Source organism: Leucoraja erinacea, chromosome 5, assembly GCF_028641065.1.
Source record: "Leucoraja erinacea ecotype New England chromosome 5, Leri_hhj_1, whole genome shotgun sequence".
In the NCBI taxonomy this organism is placed as follows: Eukaryota; Metazoa; Chordata; class Chondrichthyes; order Rajiformes; family Rajidae; genus Leucoraja; species Leucoraja erinaceus.
In genome coordinates, this window is record NC_073381.1 from 89,317,020 (window position 1) to 89,341,443 (window position 24,424).

Below are 24,424 nucleotides of genomic sequence, written 5' to 3' on the forward strand. Positions count from 1 at the left end.
TTGCCTATTATCTATTAACTTCTTTCATGATGACTGACACACAGCATTTGTCTATTTTCTCCATGCTTCTTTCTTTTCCATTATAAATTGTCTGTAAGGGACCAACATTTGCTGGAATTGAACTTTTTACTTGCCTTATAAAGCTCTTGTCGATTTTTTAAGTTTCACACCAGTTTTCTCTCGCCTTCTCTTGGCTCTCGATCAATTTCTCGGTCCTCTCGTTGAATTCTACAATTCTTCCAATCCTCATGCTTTCTGCCAACTTTTAAGCTCTCTTTTATGAATCTTTGATTTCTCTTGTCAGCCAATTTTCCGGGTTTCTGTGAGTAAAAGGATTTTTACTCGCAGATTGTGTGTTATTTCTTTAAAAATGCCAAACATTTCTGTCCATTGTAACATCTTTCAGTGCATTTTCTGCCCATGAACGTCAATATTTTTGATTTCTTATAAGCACTGTAGCCTTTATGCCAAAACACATCATTTCTTTTGTAATTTGAATGAAAACCAAAGCAAGACATTTTGCAAGATTCACTTGGTTTCTGCCAAATGGTTGATAGAAATGTGGCATTCGTCTTTTAACAAACTTGTATGTTTTGTGTACAGCTTTAGAAATACAATTTTGATATCTGATATATTCCATGCTTTAATCCTATTCTGTGCGCCCATATGGAACATTATTGTTCCATAGGAGTTGCTGCCTCATAGCCCCAGAGACCTGGGTTCGATCCTGACTACGTGTGCCATCGGTACGGAGTTTGCACTTTCTCCCTGTGACCACGGGTGCTCCGGTTTCCTCCCGCACTCCAAAGACGCGCAAGTTTGTCAGTTAATTGGCTTTAGTAAAATTGTAAATTGTCCTTTGTAATTAGGATGGTGCTAGTGTATGGGGTGATCGCTGGTCAGTGTGGACTCAGTGGGCTGAACGGCCTGTTACTGTGTTGTATCGCTAAAACTAAAACTATTTTGAACCCATCTGTTAACAATTTGAATCTTATTCAGAACACAGCAAATAGGCGATGATGTGGACTTCGAATGTAATACATAAAATTTCAAGTGAACAATACAATAATTAATGAAACTGAAGCAAAATATTTTTGGAAGTGCAAATCAATTTCGGAAATTGGAATAGGATAGTTTGCTTTAGATATGATGACTTTTTAAAGACTCATTAAGAAGACTTTGTAATCAAGTTATGTTTGGTTAAAAGTGATTAAATAAGACCTTTTGATACCCTGAACTACAATTGCAAGTTTAAAGCAAATTCATGTTAATTCAGAATGAGTTTAATCTTGATTGTTCCCAGAAAGGTCAGCACACTAAAATGTATATGACAACATAGTATAGAAGTTATGATCCGGTGCCAATTGCCGTTAAAACACAAAGTACTTGTGCTATAACACCATGATAAGCACTCAACCAAGATAACCAAGTCCAAAGCCAAAAGTAGTATGTAAACTGCTCATGCAGTTATGCTAAGGACAATAACTAACTCCATGTGAAATAATAAACTATCTACATGTTACAAGCACATAAAGACTGATTGTGTAGATACCAGCATATCGCAGCATATCATTGTGGTGACCAAGTGGCACCACCCTTCATTGGTGCTTCATTGAGTTAAGCCCACGGGCAGGTTCAACAGTTAGTTCCAGGCATCCGAGAACCACCCCCCTCAATACCTACTCTCACCACCTATGCTTCCAGTATCTACTAAATAACAGAAACTACAGACGATTAATTCACTCTAATAAATGCTAAACACTTGCATCCTGTCTTACACTTATCCTGACCCATAATTAAAACATTTGTTAACCTCACTGGGTAGACACAAAATGCTGTAGTTACTTGTGTCGAGCTTCGATTTAAACCAGCATCTGCAGTTCTTTCCAACACATATTAACCTCACTGGACTTTGTATGAAGTGTCAGAGTTAACCCCAGGATACTTGTCACACTGAGGAAAGGGTTTTGATTTTTGATATTATTTTGTTTGGTATGCATATATAGTGCACAGCGGTAGATTTGCGCCTAATGGGCCTGTCTCACTTAGGCGATTTTTCAGGCGACTGTTAAGTCGCCGGCAGTCGCCTGAATAAAACAGCGGCTGGAACGGCGACTGTCAGAGTGGAGCACACACACACACACACACACGTCGCTTCCTTCACCAGCCTGTTATGCAGGCGGGGGACAGGGCAAGTGGGGGGAGTGCTGTCTGAGTGAAATTCACACGGTGCAAAGCAAATGTGATACAGACAGCACCCGTGATACAGACACCACGATGAACAGGAAGGTTGGCGCTGTAATTAAGACGGTGAAATCACAGAAGGGTCACGTAAGTCCTTTAAAAGAGGGGAGGAGGGGGGGGGAGGAGTGGAGACAACTTTTAAGAAGCCAATGAATGAAGCTCGGCTGACATTAACATTTCCGGTCGGTTATCCTTGGTTCTTAAATCTACTGTTTACACTTTTTTTTCCCAATGAGCCATTGAAATTCACCGGTCACCACAGGTTACAACCTACGAGAACTTATGACAACCTTCAACCTTCAACCTCCTGGCAACCCACTACCACTACACCTACGGCACGAGAATTCTCGCTACTCTCCATGGGGGCTTCATTCTGGTCGCCGGTAATTTTTCAACATGTTGAAAAATTTGTGGCAACCATAATGAGGCCACGACTAGTTCCCAGGATGCGGGAACTCCTCACGACCATGAAGGCGACTCCCCCGCAACCACCCGCAAACATTGGTGACCATGTGGGGACCGCATAGTCTCCTGCAGTCACCTAAAAAGTCACCTAAGTGGGACAGGCCTATTACAGCGCCAGAGACCCGGGTTTGATCTTGACTTTGGGTACTGTCTGTATGGAGTTTGTACGTTCTCCCTGTGACCACATGCATTTTCTCTCGGTGCTCCGGTTTCCTCCCACACTTGGGAAAATTGTAAATTGGCCCCAGTGTGGAGAGGATAGTGTTAATGTGCGGGGATCGCTGGTCAGCGCGGTGAGCCGAAGGGCCTGTTTCCGTGCTGTAATGCTTATCTAAACTAAACTAATCATGTCTTTCCGCTGACTGGTTAAGGGCCTGTCCGACTTTCACGACTTAATTCAAAACATCTGCTGAGTTTAGAGGACCCAAAGAAAAATCAAGACCGTGGTAATCTACGAACTCCTATGACCTTCCATGACTATGTTCACGAACTCCTATGAACTCCTTTGAGTATGTCCACGAATTCCCATGACTATTTCGATGCCCTCCTTACGAGCAAAAAGTTGCAATTTCTTTCATCCCGACCATTTTGTTTATTCGTGGACATTTTTTATCGGGCTGGAAAAAATGTCCCGACTTACCTGAGGCGGCAGTGGGGTGGACTGGTGGCGGACTGGTGGTAGGAAAAGGCCAGAACAAATAACTCTTTGTTGTCTGGGGAAGAGGTGATAACGAAGGGATACAGGGATGACAGCAGTGGGAACTAGTCGGCTGACTAGGGTGGGGAGGTGGGGGGCGGTGAGGAAATACTTGAAATTAGAGAAATCATTCTTCATACCACAGGGAGCATCTTTGGAGAAAAAAAAAGGTGACGTTTCGGGTCATTAGGTGCTCCAACCTGCCTGAGGTTATCTATAGCCGCCCCTGATTTATTATGGCCTTTTCTCCACTACACAATTACAAATTGTCCCTAGTGTGCAGGATAGGGTGACCGCTGTCGCTACGGACTCGGTGGGCCGAAGGGCCTGTTCCCACGCTGTATCTCTAAAATCAGACGCATATGATACAATACTTGAAAGCACGTACAACTTGGTTCAAGAACTGGTTTTCCCCACAGGTGTTTAAGGGCCTGTCCCACTGGGTCGTCGTTTGCGTGTCATTTACCCGTCACGACGCACGATGCGCAAATGACGCCCACGTGATGCACGCATGGCACGCGTTACACACGCATGGCACGTGTTGATGAGGATTTTGGGATTCACAAAAACCTGTGTGACGCGCAAATGACGCCCAAGTGGGACAGGCCTTTAGAGGATGACACAGAGTGTTGCTGCAATTGCAAGTCTTGGTTGACATTGCACAATGATTATAAATCAATGATAGGTGCAACTACAAATAAATGCTCCATGTGAGAGATGCACTTTATTTTTTAACAAAACCAAACTTTGTGCTTGTTGATCTGTTCTGTTTAGTTTAGATTAGAGATACAGTGTGGAAACAGGCCTTTGGCCCACCGAGTCTGTGCCGATCAGTGATCACCCGTACACTATATCATACGCACTCGGGACAATTTACAGAAACCAATTAACCTACAAACCGACACGTCTTTAGAATGTGAGGAAACCGGAGCACCCAGAGAAAACCCATGCGGTCACGGGGAGAACGTACAAAGTCTGTGCAGACAGCAGCTGTGGTCACGATGGAACCCGGGTCTCTGGCGCTGTGAGGTAGCAACTCTACCGCTGCTCCACCGTGCTGGTTTTATTCCATTTCATTAACACCTTTTTCTGACGGTCAGTTTGCTTTACTAAAACTATAGATTGCCTGAGCTAAATGGATGTCAAAAATTGTCCCAGCTGCTGAGGTGGAAGGGGAGCGGATAGGAACCGATTTTACTAATAGTGGAGACCCAGGAGCAAATCCTCAACAATGCAAGCATGTTTTTTGCATTAGGGATATAACAAGCACTGCCATAAATGATTTATTGCGTTATTCAACGGATAGTGTATAATGACAACTTTCCAACATTTCTCAGCCCGTTTCCAGAAAACACATTCTTTATAAAAATGTATGTTTTAAGGCACATTCTTGGAATGTGAACAAATTTCTGCAAGTCTGGACAATGGACTGGGCAAAAAATGGACGGTTCAGAATAAAGTTGAACATTTAGCGAGCATTTAATTAGGAACTCGTTTGACTCCAAATTTTCAGTGGATCTTTTGAGGTTTCATTTTTTCGGTTTAGTTCAGAGATACAGCGCGGAAACAGGCCCTTTGACCTACAGAGTTCTCTCTGACCAGCGATCACCCGTACGTTGGCACTATCCTCCTCACACCAGGGACAATTCACAATTTTACCAAAGCCAATTAACCGACAAACCTGTACTTCTTTGGAGTGTGGGTAGAAGCCGGAGCACCTGGCGAAAACCCACGCGATCACAGGGTGAACGTACAAACTCCGTACTGACAGCACCCTTAGTCAGGATCGAACAAGGGGTCTCTGGCGCTGCAAGGCAGCAACTCCACTACTGCACCACTGTGCTGCCCATTTAATATTGAATAAAAAATGTAAAACAATTAATGCCACTATATTTCTTCACTAATTGCCATGTATAATTGATAAGAACTCTTGTTTGCTGATTAATTTAAAGTAACTATATTTGAAGATGTTTATTTTTACTCCAAGCGGAGGTCAGTACAGCGTGGAAAGTTTGTGCACAGGTCACTTGGTGATTTTGTATATTTTGTCCTTAACTCCCCCACCCTTAGCAACACGCAAATAATTGATTCTCAAAATGGAAGGGCCTGATTCAACAAGTTAGGTGTCAAATAGACAGCCATAAACCTTTGAACTTAGCATCAATTACACAGCTAAACTCATTCCCAGAATTTTGTTCCCAGAGTTTTTTCTTTCAGCAGTTAGATATACATGGACATTCACTCTGTTCCTGCAGACCCACAACAGAAAGCATCCTGTCAAGATGCATCGTAGCTGGCTTGGTATGGTGACCACGCTCCTTGCAAGAGCACAAGAGCTTGCAGAGAGCCGTGCCTGCAGCCCAGTCCAACACATAAAACAGCTGGACTGCATGCATCTATGCTGCATTGCTTAATTTGTATGTAAAGCCCTTAACGGGCTTCCCCCCCCCCCCCCCCCCCCCCCCCCCCCCCCCCCATATCAAAAATCTTCTAACCCACCATTCTACCTCCAGGTCCCTCAGGTCGGCCGACTTGGGGCTACTGACTATCCCGCGGTCTAGGTATAAGCTCAGGGGTGACCGCGCTTTTGCAGTTGCAGCACCTGGACTGTGGAACAGCATCTCACTCCTCATCAGAACTGCCCCCTCCATCGACTCCTTTAAGTCGAGGCTCAAAACCTATTTCTACTCCCTAGCGTTTTTGAGTCCCTCTGAGGGGGCGCTGTAAACAGTTTATGTATGTATTGTTAGTTCTGTGTACAATTGTATGTAGCACATTAGTACCAGCACTGATGAACAGCACTTTGGTCAACGTGAGTTGTTTTTAAATGTGCTATTCAAATAAAATTGATTGATTGATGCTGCCTCGGGAAAGCAGCCAACATAATCAAGGGCCACTCGCACCCTGGTTTTCCTCCCTTCTTCCCTCTCCCGTCAGGCAGACATTACTTTAGACTTCAGAGATACAGCGCAGGAACAAACCCTTCGGCCCACCTAGTCCGTGCCGATCAGCGATCCCCGTACACTTTCCTACACTTTCGGGACAATTAAAAATTTTACCAAAGTCAATTAACCTACAAACCTGCATGTCTCCAGAGTGTGGGAGGAAACCAGAGTAGCCGGAGAAAACCCATGTGATCACGGGGAGAATGTACAAACTCCGTACAGGCTGCACCCGTGGTCAGGATTGAACCTGGGTCCCTGGCGCTCCAAGGCAGCAACTCTGCCGCTGAGCCACCCTGCCGCCCATTTATGATGAGTATGATTCCATCTGCCTCGTTAACCCCACACTATCCAACACTTTCCGAGACCGATGGACAAATGCACCCAGTCCTGGAGACTTTTTCACTTCATTGTCTTTCCCCATTCATTCTGCCAGATGTATTGGAGTGACACGGTGGTGCAGCGGTAGACTTGCTGCCTCACAGCGCCAGGGACCTGGGTTCAATCATGACTATGGGTGCTGTCTAAATGGAGTTTGTACGTTCTACCTGTGACTGCCATCGTTTTCTTCGGGTGCTCCGGTTTCCACCCGCACTCCAAAGACGTACAGGTTTGTAGGGTAGAAGAAGGGTCCTGATCCGAAACGTCACCTATCTTTTTTCTCCAGGATTGCTGCCTGACTGCTGGGTTACTCCAGCACTTTGTCTCTATGTTTCATATAAACCAGCATCCGTAATTCTTTGTTTCTTCAAGTTTATAGGTTAATTGGCTGCTATTAAATTGTAAAAATTGTCCCTAGTGTGTAGGATGGTGTTAGTGTATGAGTGATCGCTGGTCGGCGTGGACTCGGTGGGCCTTAGGGCTTGTTTCCGCACTGTCTCTCCAAAGTCTAAAGCCTGACATTTTTTAGCTGTACAGAGAGCTTGCAGAAGACAGTATGCAGGGTGATTGCTGGTCGGCGCAGACTCGGTGGGCCGAAGGGCCTGTTTCCGTGCTGTATCTCCAAAGTCTAAAGCCTGAAGTGTTCTAGCTATATCTATAGAAGACACAAAAATGATATAAATGGCTCTTCGAAGATGTTGCTTTTGTGTGGAAGGAGCTGGAATATATTGGAATGCAAAGAATGTCAAGTTGTGCAAGATTCTGGTCAAATGGCATGTCGTCTGTTGCATAAACTCCTGGCCACATACCTACTTTCCTGTTTGTATTCTTGTGAGTGCTGGCAATTAGATACTTTTGTTAGATTTCCTTGCATGATTTTTTACCGGGAGAGATAATTAACATAATAGTGAACGTGTTGACAAAAGCTTCCATAAACCCATCGTGTGTGATCACAATATCCTTGTTTAAGTTGAATATTTTGGGATTCACAATACCCTTGCAGGTTCCTGAGGAAGTACAAACATGCGTGGATGTAAACAGTGTATCTGAGCAGTGAAGATAGACACAAAACGCTGGAGTAATTCAGGGGGGGGCTCAGGCAGCAGCTCCAGACTGGAGTTTGTGTGTTCTTCAGACTGGAAAGGTCTGGACCTGAAACATCACCTATTCCTTTTCTCCAGAGATGCTGCCTGACCCGCTGAGATACTCCAACATTTTGTATCCATCTTCGGATTAAACCAGTACCAGCAGTTCCTTCCGACACATTTTATCTGAGGAGTGAGTTTAGTTTATTGTCACGTGCACCGAGGTACAGTGTAAAGATTTTTGTTGCGTGCTATCCAGTCACTGGAAAAACAACGCAGTGTACAGATACATGATAAAGGGAATAACGTGAATAACGTTTAGTGTAAGATAAAATCCAGTAAAGTCCGATCAAAAATAGTCTGAGGGTGTCCAATGAAGTCGATAGTGGCTCAGAACTGCTCTCTAGTTGTTGGTGGGACGGTTCAGCTGCCTGATAACAGCTGGGGAGGAACTGAAGGAATATTAGTGGTGGCACAATGATCAAAACTCAAATTGCTGGAGGAACTCAGCAGTTCAGGCAGCATCTGTGGAGGAAGGGTCTCAACCCGAACCATCGCCTGTCCATTCCTTCCAAAGACGCTACCTGACCCTCTGATTTCCTCTAGCATAGAGTCATAAAGCCATACTGTATGGAAACAAGCCCTTTGGTCCAACTTGCCCATGCCGACCGAGAAGCCCCATGTTCACTAGTCCTACCTGCCCACGTTTGGCTATAACCCTCTAAAGCTTTCCTATCCAAAGCCAATTAACCTACAAACCTGTACGTCTTTGGAGTGTGGGAGGAATCCGACAATCTCGGAGAAAAACCACGCAGGCCGCGGGGAGAACGTACAAACTCCGTACAGACAAGCACTCGTAGTCAGGATAGAACCCGGGTCTCTGGTGCTGTAAAGCAGTAAATCTACCTCTGCGCCGTTGTGCCGCTCCCCGAATGTTTTACAACAGCAGATTGAGCAAGTAATAGCCGGCAGTCGGAGAGCAGAAACATGGTCAAAAATCCATGGATGTCAATGGACAAAAGAAATGTGAGAGCCATGCGTGGAAACGGGCATCTTCAGCACAACTTGCCCATGCCGACCAACATGCCCCAATCTAGTCCTACCTGCCTGTGTTTGCTCCATATCTTTCTGAACTTTCCTATCCCTGTACCTGTCTACATTTTAAAAACATTGTATCTGCCTCAACTCCGGCAGCTCGTTCCATACACCCACCACCTTTGTGTAAAAATAAGTTGCCCCTCAGGGAGGATCGTGTTTTGTTCACACAAACCATTTCTATGCAACTTTAGAAACACTTGGCTTCTGAAGAACTGCCTTGCTATTAATTTTCAGAAGGGACATTACTCTTTTCTTTCTCCTGAACAAATCATCTCAAAAGGAAGTGAGGATTGCCTTTCGTATCCGCAGAAATATTTCTGTGGATGTTATTTAAAAATCTGAAGTTCCACTTGATTGCTCACTGATCACTGCGTTTGTAACCAAAACAGACAATGAACAACAGGATATGCTTCATTGCAAAGTTATGTGCTAAATATTTCTAAATAACATCCACAGAATATCTCTGCTCATCAACATGAAGGATGTTATTTGGGGAGCTTATTGTTGAACTGGCAGTACGCAATTCGATATCTTCTAGGTTGATTTGTGCCAGACTCGATTCTGCAGCTTTCTTTTCCCCATGGAACATTGAACAGTGGGGGCGAACACTGTTTAGCGAGGCCACCAGCATAATCAAGGACCAGTCTCACCCCGGTCACTCCCTCTTCTCCCCTCTCCCATCAGGTAAGAGGTAGAGAAGTGTGAAAACGCACACCTCCAGATTCAGGGACAGTTTCTTCCGAGCTGTTACCAGGCAACTGAACCGTCCTCTCACGAACTAGAGATTGGTTCTGACCTCCCATCTACCTCATTGGAGACCCTCGGACTATATTTAATCGGACTTTGAGGAGATCTCATTAGTCTGAAGAAGGGTTTTGGCCCGAAACGTTACCTATTTCTTTCGCTCCATAGATGCTGCTGCACCCGCTGAGTTTCTCCAGCACTTTTGTCTACCTTTAATCGGACTTTACTAGACTTTATCCTGCACTAAATGTTATTCCCTTTATCCTGCATCTGTGCACTGTGGACCACCACTCGATTATAATCATGTACAGTATAGTCTTTTTGTTGACTGGAAAGCACGCAATAAAAAGCTTTTCACTGTACCTGACACGGGATAATAAGCTAAATTAAACTAAACTGAACAGTGCAGCACAGTGTCCGTGCCGAACATGAAGCCAAGCCTAAATCTTAAATGCCTGAACGTAATCCATGTCACTTCATTCCCTGCATATCCATATTACTATCCAAAAGTCTCCTAAATGCCACCATTGTATCTGCCCTCACCACCCTCCGTGTAAAATACTTTCCACGCATATTTGCTTTAAACGTTGTCCCTTTCATCTTAAAACTGTGCACTATAGCATTTGGTTTATTCCAACCTGAGGAAAAGTTTCTGACTCTCTCCCCAATCTCAGCCTTATTATTGAATGCTCTGCTATTACATCTACCTGCAACATCAGGCAGACACCCAGAGAAAACGATCCAAGTCTGTCCAACCTCTGCTTATCCCTAATCCAGGCATCATCCTGGTGAGCATCTTCTGCACTCTATCCAAAGCCACCACATGCTCCCTGTAACGGGGCGACCAGAACTATACACGACTCTAAATGCTGCCTAACCCATGTCCTATAAAGCTGCATCATGACTTTCGGACACTTCTATTCGATGCCCCGACCAATGAAGTCAAGCATACCGTTTTCCATCTAAACAATTACTAGGGCAGTGACTTGCAGAAACCCCCAAACAAGTTTGGGTGGCACGGTGGCGCATTGGTACAGTTGCTGCCTCACAGTGCCGGAGACCCGGGTTCAATCCTGACTATGCGTGCTGTCTGTATGGAGTTTGTACGATGTCCCCGTGACCTGCGTAGGTTTTCTCTGGGAGCTGTGGTTTCCTCCCACACTCCAAAAACATATAGGTTTGTAGGTTGCTCAGTAAAAATTATAAATCATCATAGTGTGTGTAAGATAGTGTCAGTGTGTGGGGATCACTGGTCGCCGCGGACTTGGTGGGCCGAAGGACCTGTTTCGGCCCCAGCTTTGAGCGGCACAGTGGCGCAGCATTAGAGTCGCTGCCTCACAGACCTGGCTTGGATCCTGACTATCGGTGCTGTCTATACGGAGTTTGTACTTTCTGTGACTGCATGGATTTTCTCCGGTTGCTCTGGTTTCCTCCCACATCCCGAGGTCATGTGGGATTGCAGGTTAAACAAACAAACTGTCTGAAGAAGTTGGCCTGACCCGAAACGTCGCCCATCATTCTTCTCCAGGGACGCTGCCTGACCCGCTGAGTAACTCCAGCACATTGTGTCGAACTTTCCTCTACCACTTCCTCCACTGGTTCATTCCACATACCCAGCACCCTTCTGTTAGGAACAAGTTGCTCTTCAGGTCCCTTATAAATCTTTCCCCGCTCCCCTAAAGCTGGTGCCCCTTAGATTTAAACTCGCCTGCCTGGCGATATGCACTGTGACCATCCATTTGCCCTGACATAACCTCTCCATTGTGCTGCCAGGAACTCATCTGTTCTGAAATACGAGAAGAGACTTATCCTCAAATCATCAGCTACTTCAATTGATTTGGCTTTGGAAACTGGCTTCTTTCCCAGCCAGATTTAAAAAAATGCAAAACAAAGGTTGACCAAATGTATATGTTATTTGAATTGTGCTCTCCATATCTGTGATCCTTTTCACAATTTGTGGCAACACCAGAAACGAGCAACCGCAGACGCTGGTTTACACAAAAAAGGACACAATCTGCAGGAGTCTCTCAGCGGATCAGGCAGCATCTCTAGAGAACATGGATAGGTTGACGTTTCTGATAGGGACCCTCCTTCGGACTCTCCTAGACTTCTTTCCTTTAGACTTTAGACCTATAGTGCAGAAACAGGCCCTTCTGCCCACGGTGTCTATGCTGACCAGCGATCACCCCGTACACTGGCACTATCCTAAACACTAGGTCCAATTTACATTTTTACACAAGTCAATTAACCTACAAACCTGCACGTCTTTGAAGTGTGGGAGGAAACCGGAGAACCCGGCGAAAATCCACGCGGTCACAGGGAGAACGAGCAAACTCCACACAGACAGCACCCGTAGTCAGGATGAAACCTGGGTCTCTTGCGCTGTAAGTAAGCAACTCTACTGCTGCACCGCCGTGCCACGCTTAATTCATAAATTCCCTAATCCATAAACCTCTTTTTTTAAACACCTTCAAGACTTCAGGCTGGTCAGAAGGCGTTACCAACATCTGAACGTGGTTGAACAGCTGCCTTTCGCATTAAACATGAGGAAGACCAAGGGCTTTGTTTTTGCGGCCCACCATTGTCCCCATCTAGTTCCACCCACTGCCAGAGGCTCAACTCGGCAATTCAAAATCTCCAATGTCTTACTAGGTCCTGTCTACGGGTGCTGTCTGTACACAGTTTGTATGTTCTCCCTGAGGCCACGTGGGTTTTCTCCGGGTGCTCCGGTTTCATGGAAAAAATAGGTGCCAGAGTAGGCCATTTGGCCCTTCGAGCCAGCACCGCCATTCACTATGATCATGGCTGAACATCCAGAATCAGTACCCCGTTCCACCCCACATCCCTTGATTCCGTTAGCCCTAAGAGCTATATCCCCCCCCCCCAGAGGAGCAGTTTTAAACCAAACGAACCAGGGCGGCACGGTGGCACAGCGGTAGAGTTGCTGCCTCACAGCGCCAGAGAACCCAGTTCACTCCTGACTACAGATGCTGTCTGTACAGAGTTTGTACGTTCTCCCAGTGACTGCGTGGGTTTTCTCTTGGTGCTCCTGTTTCCTCCCACACTCCAATGACAGACAGTTTGTTGGGGTTAATTGGATTTGGTAAAAAATTGTAAATTATCCCTAGTGTGTAAGATAGTGCTACTGTACGGGGATCGCTGGTCGGCACGGACTCTGTGGGCCAAAGGGCCTGTTTCCGCACTCTATCTTTAAACTAAACTGAACTAAAGTAAACCACTTTCTTCTGGTAATTACAAGAAACGGCAGAAGCTGGTTTATACCAAAGATAGACACAAAATTCTGGAGTAACTCAATGGGTCAGGCAGCATCTCTGGAGAACATGAATTGGCGATGTTTCCAATTGGGACCCTGCTTAAGAAGCATGCTGACTGACCCACTAAGTTACTCAAACATTTATGTCTATTTCTGGTATTTATCTGAAGAAGGCTCCCGACCAGAAATATCGCCTATCCATGTTGTTCAGGGATGCTGACTGACCTGCTGAGTTACTCCAGCATTTTGTGTCTATTTTTGGCATTCTCATTCGTTAGTGCATCCAAGATGTCCTCATACTTTGGTGGACTTCCCTCGCTCCCCTCAGCTGTCATAGCTAGATCCCTCACCAATGCATGTTCTCCATCTTATGTGTCCCATTGATCTGCTCTCACTCCCTCATCCCACAGACGGAACTGAGATAGAGTACCCCTGGCCTCTCCTTTCACCCCACATTCAACACATCATCCTCCGACATTTCCGTCACCTTTCCAAAGTGGTCCCACCACTATCCACATCTTCCCATCTCCACCCATTTTCCGACTTACACAGCGACCGTTTCCTCTGCAACTCCCTGGTTAACTCATCCATTCCCACCCAAACCATTCCCTCTCCAGGTCCCTTCCTCTGCAACCACAGGAGATGCAACTCCTGTCCCTATACCTCCTCCCTATCTCTGTCCAGGGACCACGCTGTTATCAGGCAACTGAACCATCCTATCACCAACTAGAGAGCGGTCCTGACCTCCCATCTACCCCATTGTAAACCTTTGAACTATCTTTAATCAAACTTTACTGGACTTTATCTTGCTCTAACCGTTATTCCTTTTATCCTTTACCTGTACACTGTGGATGGCTTGATTGTAATCATGTATAGTCTTTCCGCTGACTAGATAACATGCAACAAAAAGCTTTTCACTGTACCTTAGTGCACATGGCAATAATAAGCTGAACTAAACATCCATTGAATTCTCTGTTTACAGACCTGTTCATCCTTTACTTTAGACTTTAGAGATACAGCACAGAAACAGGCCCTTCGGCCCACCAAGTCCACGCTATCAGTGATCACCCCGTACACAAGCACTATCCTACACACTATGGCCACTTTACAATTTTACAAAGCCAATGAACCTACAAACTTGTACATCTTTGGATTGTGGGAGGACCCGTAGAAAACCCCCACAGTAACGGGAACATGCAAACTCCGTACAGACATCACCCGTAGACAGGATCAAACCCGGGTCCGGCGCTCTAAAGTAGCAACTCTACTGCTGCGCCACTGTGCCTAACCTTAATGCTGTTGCAAGCATAGGTGTAATTGTTCCATTTCGGTACATATAACAGTTAAACACACTTGACTTTCTCTTTTGACATCGATGCACACACCAACAAGAGTGGTTAGTGTCTAAAAATCACAATGTTTAACAGTCAGTATGTTCACGATCATTAGGACAGATAAGGCACTTAAAAGCTTTTGATCAGTTTACATATTCAGCAGTGAAAGTTATCTGTCATTGCAGATTTAGTTTGCCCTGCTGCGGCAGTGGAGAAATTCCAACCTGTCGTCAATTATTGGAGTTGTTAAGAATTTCTTTGGAAGGGTTGTTGAATGTGCCCACATTGTGACTGTGACTGAAGATCCTTGATTGTTGAATTATTGACTGTACTCGGGTCAGGCACCACACTTTGCTGACTGATAAGATGGTGCCACAGCAATGAGAAAGGTTGACTGCAGTCACCCATGCTGGTGGGCTGATCACAAGCAGACATTGGGGGGGGGAGGGGATCTGTTCGATAAGGGCATTTCACCAGCTCCGCTCAAACCTCTGCTCCCTGTGGTTTGAACTCGTTTCATTGCATGGGTTCAAAGGCAGGCAGTTGCTCTGACGATCAAGATCAAAGTAAAGAAGACCATGTAGCAAAATGTACAATTCAGAGATTTAAAAAAATATATTAAGGCAGCTCTTTGAGGACTGTTGGCTAGTTGAGTTGTTGCGTTTAGTTTAGAGATACGTTCTCTTTGTCACCACGTGGGTTTTCCCCGGGTACTCAGGTTTCCTCCCGAACTCCAAAGGCATGCAAGTTTGTAGGTTATTTGGCTTGGGTAAAATTGTAAATTGTGTGTAGGATAGAACTAGTGTACGGGTGAAACTGTGCCGCCCGAATTTTAAATTTATTGCTTTGAACAAGCAAAACATTAAAAATATAGATCATTATTTCATCAGGGTAGTTTCCTTTAACCAATGGAAAGTTTTATAAAAAAGACGAGCTGAGAATGAGAGATTGCATTTTAACTGAAAATCATTCAAACACATTTGAATATCTGCCAAAATCGCAATCTAGTTGCCAAGTACGTTATCGCCTGCTCCTCAAGGAATACTATCTTTAAACATACAATATGTTGTTACAATCACCCCTTTTTATCGCACTGGTTTGTGAAATAAGCACCAATGCTGCCAGCAGTGTAATTCTGAGGCACAGCTGGGGAATGCATGCAGTCAACCATCTAGCTTCTCTTTGTATCCATAGTTGGTAATGTTGGTCTTAAAATGTTATTGCACCCTTGTGATCAGTATGTGGAAGGAGAAAACTTTCACTGGCTCTAGCACTGTGTAAATCCCAAGCAACTTTTTTTAGTTACTTTTACCTGCAATTGTTTTGTCCTCTAATGCCATAAGACTATATTGTGAACTCTGGTATATTTCTCGTTGCATTACCCGTTTTTGTTATCTCATGGCTCGAATCTCCTAATTATTAGGTTTTTATTGTATCAGTTATTCCTTAGAAAAAAAACAATCACTGGTTTAGTTTAGTTTAGAGATACAGCGCAGAAACAGCCCTTCAGCCCACCGAGTCCAGGCCATGACCAGTGATCCCCGTACAATAACATTTTCCGACACTAGGTGACAATTTACAATTTTACCAAAGCCAATTAACCTGCAAACCTGCACGTCTTTGGAGTGGGGAAGGAAACTGGAGCACCTGGAGAAAACCCACGCGGTCACAGTGAGAAGGTACGAACAATGTACATGCAGCACCGATAGTCAGTATCGAACCCGGATCTCTGGCGCCGTGAGGCAGCAACTCCACCGCTTCGTCACCGTGCTGCCATCTTTGTACGTTCTCCTGAAAAACAATGGCAATCAAGTCATGCAAAATCTAACAAATGAAATGTTGCAATCTGAGGCAAGAAGCCAGCACGTTGGAATCCAATGCTTGTCAGGAAGTAAATCCGTGCCGGTTGCAAGGCGTGGAACAGCTTAGCACAAGTAATTATTACATTACGAAGCTGGTCTATTAGATCATCAGCAACATTCTCCCTGTGAGGTGAAAATTAGGGACAATTTACAATTTTCTATTACCGATCAATTTACAGAAGCCAATTAACCTGCAAACCTGTCCGTTTTTGGAGTATGGGAGGAAACCTGTGCATCCAGTGAAAACCCACGCGGTCACAGGGAGAACGGACAAGCTGCGTACAGACAGCACCCGTAGACATCACCCGGAGTTTGTACGTTCCCCTTGTGACTATGTAGGTCTTCTCTGGGTGCTCCGGTTTCCTCCCACACTCCAAAAGCGTACAGGATCGTTGATTAATTGGCTTTGGTAAAATTGTAAATTGTCCCTAATATGTAGGATAGTGTTAGTGTATGGGGTGATCGCCAGTCGGAGCGGACTCGGTGGACCGAAGGGCCTGTCTCCACACTGTATCTTTAGCATCTATAAGCTTGGCTTCATGTTTGGCACACACATTGTGGCCTGAAGGGCCTGTTCCTGTGCTCTACTGTTTTCTATGTTCTAAGACCAAATCTTATCTGCCTGCATGAAATCTTGGCATCATGGCACCGTTATATTATTCCTCCACTCCCCGCATATCCATATGCCTATCAAAACGTCTCTTAAATGCCACTCTGTGGTTTAATATTTACACAATGGAGATTCATAGTATTATTCTATTCTTTTCTTGAGCAGATCTGCCACATATCGCCCCAAAACAACCGCCAGCTCCGGCGCTGGAGAAGCCCGTGCAGTTGTGTGGGGGAAAGGTGCGCAAGACGCTCCACAAAGCTGGAATTTGTATCAGCCAGTACAAGGGAAGGAGGCCTACAGGAAGCCAGCACTTGTCTGGAAACTGGATCCTGGGTAAGTGTCTTGCCTCTGTGGAAATCCTGCAATGCGCTATCAGTCGGTGATAGAAGACGTGCTTGGAACGAGTGATTCGCTTTGTAAAATTTCTCTTATTCTTGTGCATAAGTTTGCAGTGATGGTCCAGCACTCTGAGAGTAGTTTCTTTAAAAATCATTCTCCGGGTTGTCATTTCTTCCCAGCTGTTATCAGGCAACCGAACCATCCCACCAACACGTAGACACAAAATGTTGGGAGTAGCTCAGCGGGTGAGGCAGCATCTCTGGAGAGAAGGAATGGGCGACATTTGGGGTCGAGACCCTTCTTCAGACTATCAGGGGAGTGGGCGGGACATAGATAGAATGTAGTCGGAGACAGTTTGTGGCCAGTAGTGGGATCCCATTGGAGGTGGCGGAAATGTTGGAGGATTATATGTTGCATACGGCGGCTGATGGGGTGGAAGGTGAGGACAAGGAGGACTTGTTACGAATGGGGAAGAGGGGAGAGCCTCGTCTATAATGGAAGAGGGGAACCCCCATTTCTAGAGCTACTACATATTTCATTGGAGACCCTCAGAATATTTTTACTCGGACTTAACTTAAGTTTATTTAGTTTAGTTTAGAGATACAGTGCGGTAACAGGCCCTTCAGCCCACTGAGTCTGTGCCAACCAGCAATTACCCCATCCACTTGCACTATCCTACACACACTAGGGACAATTTACAATCTTTATCAAAGCCAATTAACATGGTCACATGGAGACCGTACAAACTCCGTACAGACAGCACCTGTAGTAGCACAGCACAGCCACCACTGTGCAGCCACTTGCACTAAACATTATTCCCTTTGTCCTGAACCTGTACACTGTGGACGGCTCGATTGCAATCATGTATTGTCTTTCCGCTGACTGGCTAGCACGCATAAAAGGTTTTCACTGTACCACGGTACACGTGACAATAAACTAAACTCAACTCATCTGTGGAAATCCTGCAATGTGCTGTTGATCAGTGATAGATGGAAATAGGTGGGTGGGAAGAATAGTCCTCCTTGTAAAATGTCTCCTGTTTTTCTGCACAGGTCCAGCACATTGAGACTAGTTTCTTTAATATTTATTCTCCCGGTTGCACTTACTCAGTGTGTCGTGTTGCCCTGAAAGTGCGGTGACTTGTTTTTTTCTCTTAAATCAGTGAAGTGGCAGTGATGATAATAACAATATAATGCCCCTTAGCAATGAACGACACAAAGTTCTGGAGTAACTGGTGGTAGAGTTGCTGCCTCATCGCACCAGAGACCCGGGTTCGATCCTGACTCCGGGTGCTGTCTGTACAGTGTTTGCACGTTCTCCCCGTGACCATGTGAGCTTCCCCTGGGTGTTCTGGTTTCCTCCCACGCTCCAAAGATGTACAGGTTTGTGGGTTAATTGTCTCGGTAAAACAATATTGCAAATTGTCCCTAGTGTGTAGGATAGTACTAGTGGTCGGCACAGACTCGGTGGGTTGAAGGGCCTGTCTCTCTAAACTAAACTAAGCTAAGCTCAACAGACAGACAGCATCTCTGGACAATATGGATAGAAGACATTTCAGGTTGGGTCCTTTCTTCAGACCAAAGATCCTATAGTGGAGCTATAATATCTTTGCTTCAGACTGCAGTGGTGCAGGGATGGGCAAACCAAGGCAGGTCACAGGAAGTGGATGGGCAGGACAAAGCGTAGCAGGACATAGGTGAACACAGGTGGGGGGTGGGGGGGTGGGGGAGGGGGGTTGATAGGCAGATCGTTGGACAAAGGCCAGAGATGAACACACGCAAGGTGTGAGACAAAGGATTCAAAAGTTAGGAATTGTGAACTTAGAAGATTGACGAGGTGCGGATTGTTTAGGAATGTCAGTGGAGGGGAGGGGCGGGGAGGAGATAGGAGTGATGGTTGCAAGGGAGGGGAGGTTGACGTTCTGAGTTGGGACCATTTTTCAGACATTATACGGGGAGGGGGGGGAGGGGTGGGGAGAAATCTGAAAGAGAGGCGGGGCAGGACAAAGCCTGGCAGGTTATAGGTTGATACAGGTGAGTGGAGAGGGGGGGGGGGGGGGGTGATAAATGTAGACTATGTGTTATACATGTCCAGTAGATACTTTGGATACAGACATATAACCATATAACAATTACAGCACGGAAACAGACCATCTCGGCCCTACAAGTCCGTGCCGAACATGAACAGTGCTTTTATCATATTAATGTAAGGATTTGAATGCAGTTTAGAGTGACTTCTTTTGCGCATCCAGTGATTATGTGCAGCCGTTAAAATATAGTCTGCTGAAAAATAACTCCCTTGCTAAACCATATATCTTAAGTCTTTCAGCCTAGCTACTTTGCTCTGTTCTTATCTTATCTATTGTGCCACTGGATTTGGTGTAGAAAATGTCCTCACCCTGCCAAACAGGTACATGGACATTTTTCTGAAATCTGATAAGCTGAGTATTAGTGACAGACTCGTGAGGCTATTTTGATTGTGAAGCCCAAAACACAGCGAGAACACTCACAAATACTGGAGCCACAAATTTTCAATCAACACACGTTGGATACTAGTCGCACAGTGGGAGGCCATTCATATTGTCAAGCCATTGAAGTTGACAAGCCATTAAAGTTGACAAGAATTAAAAAGGACAAGAAATTGTTTCGGTCTGCACTCAACTATATAAAACAATGTAACAAACAGCTTTTCGTACTTTTAGCTTGCAGTAACGAAAATAATTTCTTTGCTGTTAAAAAAAACGTTGTACACTCAGCAGGTTAGGCAGGTGAGTGATTTCCACGCCGATCAGCGGGTCGAATTTTCTCCATTTGGCCAGGGCTCTGCAACTCCAGCCAAGCTGGAGCCAGCAAATCCGTTTGCATAGCCGACCTCCGAGGCCGACTTTGCGGGCCGCTATCTCGGCCCCCCAAGGCCGTGACCTCTGTGGGCAAAGCGGGTAATCCGGCACGGCTCTGGAACTAAGGGTGCCGGAAAATCAGTGGTGGACCTGCAATACAATCTGCCATTGTGAGGGCCATAGTCTAAGGTCCTTCCGCGGTAGAACATTGGGGAGGGGGTGCAGGGTCTGTGGAGCCGACCCTCAAACAAGGGAAGGGATATCAACGCAGAACGCCACATGAGTGTCACGGGTGCCTAGTATAAGGATCGTTTGTGAACACTACCGATATTACACCAATGAATGGATAAATGCTGCGAATGTCAAAAAAGTATTTGCACTATTCTTGTTTCATATATATTTTTAATTGTTCTGCATAAAATATATTTTTGGGAGAACTGTGTTGGCAACTGGCCAGTCGGGACGACTGTTGGCTGGCCACGGTGGTGCAGCGGTAGAGTTGCTGCCTCACAGCACCAACAGACTCGGGTACGATACTGACCACGGGTGCTGCCTGTACGGAGTTCGTACGTCCTCCCTGCCACCGCGGTTTTGTCCGGGTGCTCCGGTTTCCTCCCACACTCCAGCTTTGTAGGTTAATGGGTCTGTAAAAATTGTAAATTGTCCCTCGTGTGTGGTCTGGTCGGCATGGACTCGGTGGGCCGTAGGGCCTGTTACCGGGCTGTATCTCTATAGTCTATATAACCCCTCCACTTACATGGAGAAGTCCTGGAAGTTTCCCATCAAGCCCTAATCTAGTTGGGATGTGTGCTTATGTTGATAAATGAAGTACAGTAACGACAAAATGCACACTCACAAGTATGTTTCATTTTTGACCATTTTATTGCCTCACTTTCCTCCTTTTAACAAGACCTTTTCTTCGACTTGTTTTAATGATAGGCCATTGACCTAAAATATCTCTCTCCAGGGATTCTGCTGAGTTGCTGGGTATTTCCAGCATTTGCTGAGCTGTTTCCCATTTCCTCACACTTTTACATTCCTCATTTATTCTTGGTTGTACATCTCTTCCTGCCTTTAGTTTAGTTTAGTTTAGTTTAAGCTGACCTGCACTGAGGTACAGTGAAAAGCTTTTTTGCTGCATTCTAACCTGTCAGCGGAAAGACTATACATGGTTACAACTGAGCCGTCCACAGTGTACAGATACAGGATAGAGAGAATAACGTAAGGTAAAGTCCAATTAAAGATAGTCCGAGGGTCTACAATGAGGTAGATAGTAGCTCAGGACTGCTCTCTTATTGGTGATAGGATAGAAACATAGAAAATAGGTACAGCAGTAGGCCATTCAGCCCTTCGAGCCTGCACCGCCATTCAATATGATCATTGCTGATCATCCAACTCAGTATCCCGTACCTGCCTTCTCTCCATACCCCCTGATCCCCTTAGCCACAAGGGCCATATCTAACTCCCTCTTAAATATAGCCAATGAACTGACCTCAACTACCTTCTGTGGCAGAGAATTCCAGAGATTCACCACTCTCTGTGTGAAAAATGTTTTTCTCATCTCGGTCCTAAAGGATTACCCCTCTATCCTTAAGTTGTGACCCCTTGTCCTGGACTTCCCCAACATCGGGAACAATCTTCCTGCATCTAGCCTGTCCAACCCCTTAAGGATGGTTCAGGTGCCTGACAACAGCTGGGAAGAAAGTGTCCCTAAATGTGGAGGCATGCGTTTTCACACTTCTGTTGTACCTCTTGCCTGATGGGAGACGGGAGGAGAGGTGGTCCTTGATTATGCTGGCGGCCTTGCCGAGGCAGCGTGGGATGCAGATGGAGTCAATGGAAGGGAGGTTGGTTTGTGTGATGGTCTGGGCTGCGTCCACAATACAGAATAATACACAATGCAGTTTGTACAGAAGCTGGCAAGCGGCAGTCATGAGTTAGCGAGTGGAAGGGAGCCCTAGGTCCGGGTCTCCAGCGGGTGAGAAAGACTGGGGCCATTGCCGGGGAAAAGAGAGTCGCAGGCCGTTCCTCAATCCATCCACCAGACCTGCACGTCTTTGGGATATGGGAGGAAACCGGAGCACCCGGAGAAAACCCACGGAGTCACAGGGAGAACATGCAAACTCTGTACAGATGGCGCCCGTAGTCAGGATCGAACCCGGGTCCCCAGCCTCCCACGCTGTAAAGAAAAAAAGTCCCAGCCTCTGCCTTTTACTCATGCCCAGGTAATATCCCGGTGAATCTCTTCTGCACCCTTTCCAACGTAACAATGTGGTTTATTGGAGTTATGCTGGGTTGTCAAGGGGAAGATCACACAGGGAAATTGTCAGGGTTATAACCGAGAAATGTTTAAGAAAATAATAGGGCTAAAGGGAGGTAGTGGTCAGAAGACAGGAATGTGGGAGGTAACTGGGCAGCTGTGGAATATGTGAACAATTATACTGGGAAGAATGTTAGTGAGCATTAGTTTCAACCCCCACCCCTTTACTCCATACCATCCATAGTGTGCTGCTCCCAAGTATTTTTATGGGTTTTTATTAAAGATATTTGCTGACTGATTCCGCAGCGTTCCTCTTTGGGGATCGATGCATGTCCATGTGCATCACGGTGGCGCAGCGGTAGAGTTGCTGCCTTGCAGCGCCAGACACCTGGGTCCAATCCTGACTACAGGTGCTGTCTGTATGGAGTTTGTACGTTTCTCCCTGTAACCGTGTGGGTTTTCTCCGAGTACTCCGGTTTCCACCTATGCTCTTTAGACATACAGGTTTGTGGGCTAATTGGCTTGGTAAATTGTCCTTAGTGTGTAGGATGGTGTTAGTGTAGTGCGGCAGCACTGTGTGTGGCGCAGCGGTAGAGTTGCTGCCTTGCAGCGCCAGAGACCCGGGCCCAATCCTGACTACGGGTGCTGTCTATAAGAAGTTTGTACATTCTCTCCATGACCTGCGTGGTTTTTTTCCGAGATCTTCGGTTTCCTCCCACACTCCAAAGACATACAGGCTTGTAGGTTACTTGGCGTTGTATAAATGTAAAATTGTCCCATGTGTGTGTAGGATAGTGTTAATGTGCGGGGATCGCTGGTCGGCGTGGACTCGGTGGGCCAAATAGTCAGTTTCTGCACTCTATCTCTAAACTCAACTAAAGCAGTGGCAGTTTTTTCTAAGGAAATACTGATACACTACAATGTACTACCATGCTGAGAAATATATTCTGGAGGGTTCCCAACTGAATCGTCACCTAGCCATGTTCTCCACAGATGCTGTCTGACCCGCTAAGTTACTCCAGCACTCTGTGTCTTTTGGTGTAAACCAGCATCTGCACTTCCTTGTTTCTACAACTATATTCAGTCTGTATCTTCCCCTATATCTATTGGAATTCAGTTTAGAGATACAGCATGGAAACAGATCCTTCAGCCCACAGCTCACTCCAACCATGAATCATCTGCACACTAGTTCTATCCTACACACTAGGGACAATTCACAGAAGCCAATTAACCTGCAAACCTGCCCATCTTTGGGTGATTAGGACGGGTGTCAGGGGTTATGTGGAGAAGGCAGGAGAATGGGATCGAGAGGGAAAGATAGATCAGCCATAATTGAATGGCGGGGTAGACTTGATGGCCCATTCCTTTACCTTATGAACTAAGTTCACAATTTTATTTTACCGAATCTAATTAAACTGCAAACCTGTACATCAGTGGAATGTGGAAGGAAACCGGAGCATCTGGAGAAAACCCACACGGCCACAGGGAGAATGTAAAAACTCCGTACAGGCAGCACCAGTAGCCAGGATCGAATACAGGTCTCTGGAGCTGTGAAGCAGCAACTCTACTGTTGCGCCACTGTGCCGCCCACAAGTTGTCAGGGTAATCGTTGTCAAAATCAACTGTGTCTACCCCAAGTATCCACAAACACTCAGTGGTGCGGTACAAGATATTCCAAGTGTTAAATCTAATTCTTAATGATAGTAACTGTTATTGATCTCAGCAGAATGTTTTTATCAAGTCATCAGCCGCCTGTTAGTAGCTTCAGTAAGAACTGCTGGCCTTGTGGATGAATGGAGGAATGCAAATGTTAAATAAAGAAGTATATACTGGGAACTGCAGATGCTGGTTCCCCCCCAAAAAAGATGGAAAGAGCTGGAGTAACTCAGCAGGTCAGGCAGCATCACTTTAGAACGTAACGTTTCGGGTCGGGACCCTTTTACAGACAGTCTGAAGAGAGTGTCTCAAAGATCAAAATTCAGCTGTTCTTTTTAAGTTAATTCAGGTTTTTGCTTGGTTCAATTAATAAAGTCAAGTAAAGCTTTAAGTAGAATGAATAATTGTTGTAACCTAAACACAAAGTGAGAAGCATGTTCTGCCAACACCTTCACAACCTCCCTGTGTTAACTTGCAGCTAACTTTAGTTGTTTAATACCAAAATAAACCTTATATAACACTCAGGTTGAGCTAAATCAAAGGCTGTTTGTGTGGGATAAGACAATCCCTGTGTGTGTGAAAATATAGATT

At 45.5% G+C, this 24,424-nt stretch overlaps 1 protein-coding gene across 1 annotated transcript in view; it reads left to right on the forward strand.

The window, feature by feature from the left end:
• The first annotated feature begins 16,817 nt into the window (after positions 1-16,817).
• agpat5 (1-acylglycerol-3-phosphate O-acyltransferase 5 (lysophosphatidic acid acyltransferase, epsilon)) overlaps positions 16,818-24,424 on the forward strand; it is a 170,485-nt gene continuing 162,878 nt past the window's right edge. The window contains exon 1 of the mRNA XM_055636181.1: positions 16,818-17,072. Coding sequence (XP_055492156.1) covers positions 16,833-17,072 — 240 coding nt within the window. The 5' untranslated portion in view covers positions 16,818-16,832. The remainder of the gene's footprint in view (positions 17,073-24,424) is intronic.